The following is a 5,935-nucleotide window of genomic DNA, read 5'->3' on the forward strand; positions in this document are numbered from 1 at the left end:
GGCCCGAGGTCAAGGGGGCAGGTGAGGCCTGGAGGCCCCGCCCCGCCCCGCCGTCCGCCTGAGGGTCTAGCGCGGGCGCCCAGCCCTCCGAAGTCCCTTAGGGAAACAGCCCAGGAGCGTGGGGAGCTGGCCCTGGCTTTCGGGGATGGTAGTCTGAGGAGTCTAGGGAGATTCCGGGTGGGAACAGAGCCTCTCTCTGGGCCGCCCTCCTACCCGTAAGGAGAGGGCTCCGGGTGGAAAAGGCCCGGAGGGACCCGCAGTGCGTCGGCCGGCGCTGGGTCTCTATTTAGCCGCCGGTGGTCTGGGGACTTAGTTGACCTGCTAATGAGTTAATGGGGCGGGCCGTGCTTCCTAGAAATCTTGTGGATTGAGATTCCTGGAGTAATCTAAACCCTGCCGAGTGTACCCCCTCCGGTCTGCCTTCCTGCCCCCCCCACACCCACGGGCCCCAGCCCCCACCGTTCAGCCTCGGTGCCAGCCCCCAGCGGAAATGCCAACCTTTGGGGGAGGCTCCCACCTACGCAGCCTGTTGACTCTTACCAGCGTCACGGGGACTTTTAATTCACGCAGCCACTCAGCCTTTGGGGGAAAGTTTATTGGGTGCCTACTGTGTGCCGAGAGTAACAAGGAGCCTAAACAAAGGACTCCCGCCTTCAGAGTCTGGTGAGGGGCACAGGTCCATCCGAGAGTCACAAACAACACATCACAGGGGCCTTCTGCAGGTGACGGCTGGATGCAGCTGTAGCCCGTGCTAAGAAACGGACGGGAGTGCCAGAGGAGGGGACGTGAAGGACCAGCAGGGGTTGACAGGCGAGTGGGGAGGAGGGACATTCCAGATGCGGCAAGTCCGAGGCAAGAAGTACAGCCCCTGGGAGGCCACAGTTCAAGGTGAGGCTGGAGAGGCGAGAAGGGCCCGCGGCAGAGCCTTTAATTAAGAGCTCCAAGGCCTGTGACCGGGGCCCAAGAGGGTGGGCCACCCACGGAGACTATCCAGAGGGGCAACCTGACCAGCTCGGTTGGAGGGGGCACCACCAGAATGCAGGGGGACCAGTTAGGAGGCTGTTGCGAGAGTTAGCTGGTTTGGGGCGGCCCCTCTATAAATGGTGAGGGCCGTAGGACGGGCCGTGCCCGGCCCCTCTGAACCCACACGCACACAGGCACGCACAGGCACACGCACACAGGCACGCACAGGCACACACACAGGCACGCACAGGCACACACACAGGCACATGCACACACAGGCACGCACAAGCACAGGCACGCACAGGCAGAGGCACACACACACAGGCACAGGCACAGGCACGCACACACTGCCCAGCCTGGGAGTGCACAGGAGAGGTGCCCGATACACATCTCCGACGTCGGCATGAAGTCAGTTATCCAACAACGTTCAATCGTGTGCACGGGCCCTGGGGCTTGGGGGGCCGGTGGGTCGGAGGGAAGGACACGGGCTTCCTGCCGCCAGCGTCCCAGCGTGGAGCCGGGGACCCCGCCCCTCCACTCGCTTCCTTTGTCGGTCACGGTCACGTGCACGTCCACGGCCTGGCAGTCCTCTCTGCTCCTGGCAGGGCACGGCCAGCTCTGTCCCCCACTTTGGTGTGCCGGCCTCCGCACACCACCCGGGCCCCTCAGCGGTCCTGGTGCCGAAGTGGGGGTGACGGAGGGTGCCGAACTGGAGGCAAGTCATAGTGTCCGGGGATGTGGCTGTTCTTGGGTGAGTCGTAGTGGCCGGGGGGCAGGGGGCGCTGGGAACCCACGGAGTCTCGGTCTAGACTCAGAGAGGGGACAGGACGAGAGTGAGGTGGCTCCTCTCGCCCTCGCCAGTCTCCCCTCCCTGGTCTCTCCTGCCCTCAGAGGGCCAGTGCCTGGCTGCCAGCCACCGTGCAGTGCGTGCTGCTCCCCAGCTGCCAGTGAGGGAGGCCGTCTGGACCTACGCTCCTTACAGGAGGTGAGGACACCGTGTCACCTGCCTTCTTCCTCACTTTTCTGGGCACCAGCTCTACAAGTCAGGAGCTGTCCAGCCACCATTTCAGATCCTCGGCCCTGGGGAGTAGGTGCCGCCACTCACAGGCCCTAAGAGGCACGGGGACACCTGAACGCCACACCTGGTCTGAGCCCAAGCTGGGCCCCAAGGACCTCACGCGCTGGCACATCGCGCCACCTCCACATGCCGTCCCTCTGTCCCTCCCTGGCCTACCTTCCTTGTCCCCACCCCAGGGCAGGAGGGGGGGCTCACCAGGGCCCAGAGGGCTGGGCTGCTCATAGGCGCCGCTGTCTCTCTGTGGCTGGGGGTGTCGCCGCCTCTGGCTGTGCCGGGGCTGAGGAGGCTGCCTGGGGAGGGAACCTGCAGGGGGGCCCTTCATCTCCATGTAGCTGCTCTCTCGGGGGCCCCCGGGCAGGCCCGGCAGGTCCCGGATGGTGGCGTAGGGGTTCTCACTGCTCAGGGAAGCCATGCTGGCCCCCAGCCCCTCTTCGGAGATGGGCCCTGAGGGTCGGAGAAGAAATCGAGCTGGGGCAGGGGACACTGGCCTGCAGACCCCAGCCCACCCCCTCCCTGGCCCCGGGCCAAACCTTTACCGTAGAAGGGGCCCAGGCCGTCACTGTTGCTGTAGCTACAGCTGTAGCGTCGGTCCAGGCGGCTGCTGCCTGAGGAGGAGGAGGAGGCAACACACGGTCAGACCTCCCGGTCCCCTCTCCCGGCTCCAGCCTCCTCGAACTGGGCCAGAACCCCTTCTGCAGACACACACTCCAATGGAGCAGGACGCTGGGCTGCACACGGCCCCCCTCACCAGGGACCCTGGCCTCCGGGCTCCTACCCCCATCCAGAGGCCCTGGAGGGGGCTCCCGGCTGTGCTTCCAGTCGGCAGGCAGGGTGGCATGGTTATCGCGCCCATGGGCTCCACCTGGCCGCTCGGGGGCCTGGAGACTGGCGAAGAGCTGACCACCGGGAATCTGACGGGAGGGGACAGCAATGGAGCTTCCCAGAGCCGCGGGTCAGCCCCCCTCCCCCGCAGGGCACCCTTCCCCCAGCACTGACCTTGTTGGGGGGCGGGGGGTTAGGTGAGCACTGTGACAGGGTGTGGTAGCTGGGGTTGGAGTAGTAGTGACTGTAGCTGGGAGGGACATCTGTGAGAACAGACACAGGCGCCGGGCGACCTGCCCGGTCAGACAGGCCTGGCGGCCCCTCTGAACTCCTCCTCCGTCCAGCTCTGCGCTGCCCACCTCCCGGGGCCAGGGCAGGGTGCAGGAGCCTGTGCCTGTGAGCCAGGGCTCGTAGGTGTGCCCTGCCCCAGGCCAGCTCACCTGGCATGACGTACTCAGAGCCGTCCAGGCGCCCGCTGCTGTAGGCCACAGCCAGGTGTTGGTGCTCCTTGCCTTTCTGCCAGTGGCGGTAGCCGATGAACAGCGCCACGAGGGCCACCACCAGGGACCCCAGCACCGCAACGCCGATCACCGGCCCCAGTGGGTTGTAAGCCACTGGAGAGGTCGGCATCATGGTGAAGGGCTCCAGGCTTCCTGGTTGGTGGGGGGTGGGCAGTCAGGACAGTGTCTTGCCTCTGCTGGTGAGCTTGGGGTGTACATGGGAGAAACTCCCTAGATGAGGGGCCTAGATCCTGGCAGAAACCCGGCAGGTCCCTGTGTCCTTGTTCCCCAGAGACTAGGGGGCCTAGGAAACTCACCGATCCTGCAGGGGACACCACTGTGCCCGGGGGGACACACGCAGGCCCCGGTCTCTGGGTGGCACCTCTCTCCGGAGCCACAGTGGCATGTCTGAGAGCAGTTGGCACCGAACGTCCCTGGAGTACAGCCTGGGAGAGAGCCAGGGAGGCAGGCAGGTCAGAAGTCGCCAGGACAGTACGGTCCCCTCCTTGGGCTGGAGCTAACTCGGGGACAGGACCATGGAGCTCCCCTCCGTTGGTACCTTCCAGGCAGAGGTGTCCGGTCCAGCCTGGGGGGCAAAAACAGCTCCCATCCTGGGGGTGGCAGGTCCCGCCGTGGTGACAGCGGCAGAGCTGGGCGCAGCTGGCTCCCCAGTGTCCCGGCTGGCACGCTGCAAGAGACGAGGCGCCGGTCTGGCAGGCCAGCCAGCCCCACCCCCGACGCACTCCCGGCCCCCAGCATCACTGGAACCTTCCCCTCGGCAATGGGACACCAAGGCGCTGAGCAACATTCGGCTCACGAATGATCTGCAGACCCACGTGCCCGGCCGCCCACTGAACATTTGCGCCTGGCCATCTAAAGCCACTCAGAACAACGTGGCAGAGCCAGACGGCAAAAGCTTTCCAAACCACGCGCACCGCACAGCTCTGGACTACGAAGTAAGCATCCACACTATTTAAGGCATAACTTTTGTGTGTCTGACGTCAGCAAATAATCCAACAGTAGCTGTTACTGAATGCCGTGGAAGAGTCCTCCACCCGGAGGACTCCCGCCCTGCCCACCGAGGAGCCTGCACGCAGCCTTTCACGGACTTGCGGCCTCTCAGCTCCCCTTCCCAAACGTTTTTCCCTTGGCGGTTTTTTTTTTTTTGGACTAATCTTTTCTATGATGTTCTTCAAATATTTATGTGGGAGGGAAGCCACATGTAAGTAAATTGAAAAATGCAAAAACAAAGAGAACGTGTTCAAAACTGAGCTCGCGCCCCACCCCACCACACACGCTCCCGGGCTCCCTCGGAGAAGCTGGGGAGCTGGTTTCCTGGCCCGTTCACTGCTGCGCCCTCAGCACCCAGCGGGGCGGCAATGCCCAGTGTTTGTAGCGTTTACACGACTGAGTGAATGACTCAAGCTGGGTCCACAGGCTTCTATGCCGCGGAGCCCGGGACAGAAGCCTCGAGCCACAGCCCAGCTCCGGGCACGCACGCCAGTCACGCGAGCCCCCAGTAGGTGCTACGTACGTTGGGAGCAGTTGGGGCCGGTCCAGCCAGCCAGGCAGTGGCAGGTCCCATCCGAGGGGTGGCAGTAGGAGTGGTCAGCGCACTTGCAGGGCACGCAGCGTTTGCCATAGTGGCCAGGCTGACAGGCTGGGGGGAGGGGCTCCGGGTGACGGGGTGCAGGTGCCAACCCCTCAACTAGCCCTGGATCCCCCCACTGTCTCCCTGGCCCAAAGACAGAAGAGACAAAGGCGGTAGAGCAGGGCCTGCCGGCGTGGACACTGCGCTGCCCGCACCGCTCGCTCGTCCTGCCGGCAGCGGGGGGCACGGGGGGGGGGCCCACATCGCTGACAGGAGGGGCCGCGGAAGCCGGGTGCACACACGCAGTTGCCGTTCACAGGGAGGCAAGTGCCTCCATTCTTACAGGTGCAGGTGTTGCTACAGTTGGCTCCCCAGAAGCCCTGAGGGCAGGGCAGGTGGCAGCGGGTACCTGTGGGGGAGAGAGGACGGGTGAGCCTGCCCCACCCTCACCCATCCATAGGGGTTCTTCTGAGCACCCCCACTCCACAGTGGGGCTGGGGCCTAGACACCCAGAACGCTCACCCATCCAGCCAGGCTGGCACTGGCAACGTCCATGAACAGGGTCACAGCCATCAGCGTGGTCGCAGTCACAGCGACTGGCACAGCCGTCACCAAACTGTCCCTTCTTGGAGAGGGAGGGGGAGTGGTCAGCTAGGGGGCTGCCATGCCCTCCCCTCCCCCAGGCAGGCAGACTGGTGGGCACTTACCGGGCAGGGGAGCTGGCAGTGGGCCCCGTACCACCCAGGGGTGCAGGTACAGGCTCCGGTTTGGGGGCTGCAGGCTGCTTCGTGGGCGCACTGGCAGCTGGCATTGCAGCCGAAGCCCCAGGTTCCAGGCGGGCAAGGCACAGAGCAGTTACCACGCTGCCAACCTGGAAGAGGGACCTTGCAAGTAGGCACGGGACCGGCTCCCATCCTGAGCCAGCGCACATTGTGCATCGGCTGTGCCAGGCTCTGAGCTGGCGGGGGCGGGGAGGGCGGG

The 5,935-nt window shown here is 64.9% G+C and overlaps 1 protein-coding gene across 1 annotated transcript in view; it reads right to left on the reverse strand.

Annotated features, from left to right (window-relative positions):
- Positions 1-830: 830 nt before the first annotated feature.
- The window catches only part of PEAR1 (platelet endothelial aggregation receptor 1), an 18,064-nt gene continuing 12,959 nt past the window's right edge, over positions 831-5,935 (reverse strand). Inside the window, exons 11-22 of the mRNA XM_015598287.2 lie at positions 5,662-5,927; positions 5,477-5,579; positions 5,217-5,363; positions 4,898-5,023; positions 3,923-4,051; positions 3,681-3,809; positions 3,304-3,516; positions 3,038-3,126; positions 2,817-2,952; positions 2,572-2,646; positions 2,237-2,485; positions 831-1,768 (exon numbers count right to left, since the gene is read on the reverse strand). Of these exons, the coding sequence (XP_015453773.1) occupies positions 1,629-1,768; positions 2,237-2,485; positions 2,572-2,646; positions 2,817-2,952; positions 3,038-3,126; positions 3,304-3,516; positions 3,681-3,809; positions 3,923-4,051; positions 4,898-5,023; positions 5,217-5,363; positions 5,477-5,579; positions 5,662-5,927 (1,802 nt within the window). The 3' untranslated portion in view covers positions 831-1,628. The remainder of the gene's footprint in view (positions 1,769-2,236; positions 2,486-2,571; positions 2,647-2,816; positions 2,953-3,037; positions 3,127-3,303; positions 3,517-3,680; positions 3,810-3,922; positions 4,052-4,897; positions 5,024-5,216; positions 5,364-5,476; positions 5,580-5,661; positions 5,928-5,935) is intronic.

The sequence above is a fragment of the Pteropus alecto genome, unplaced genomic scaffold (genome assembly GCF_000325575.1).
Source record: "Pteropus alecto unplaced genomic scaffold, ASM32557v1 scaffold49, whole genome shotgun sequence".
NCBI classification, from domain to species: Eukaryota; Metazoa; Chordata; class Mammalia; order Chiroptera; family Pteropodidae; genus Pteropus; species Pteropus alecto.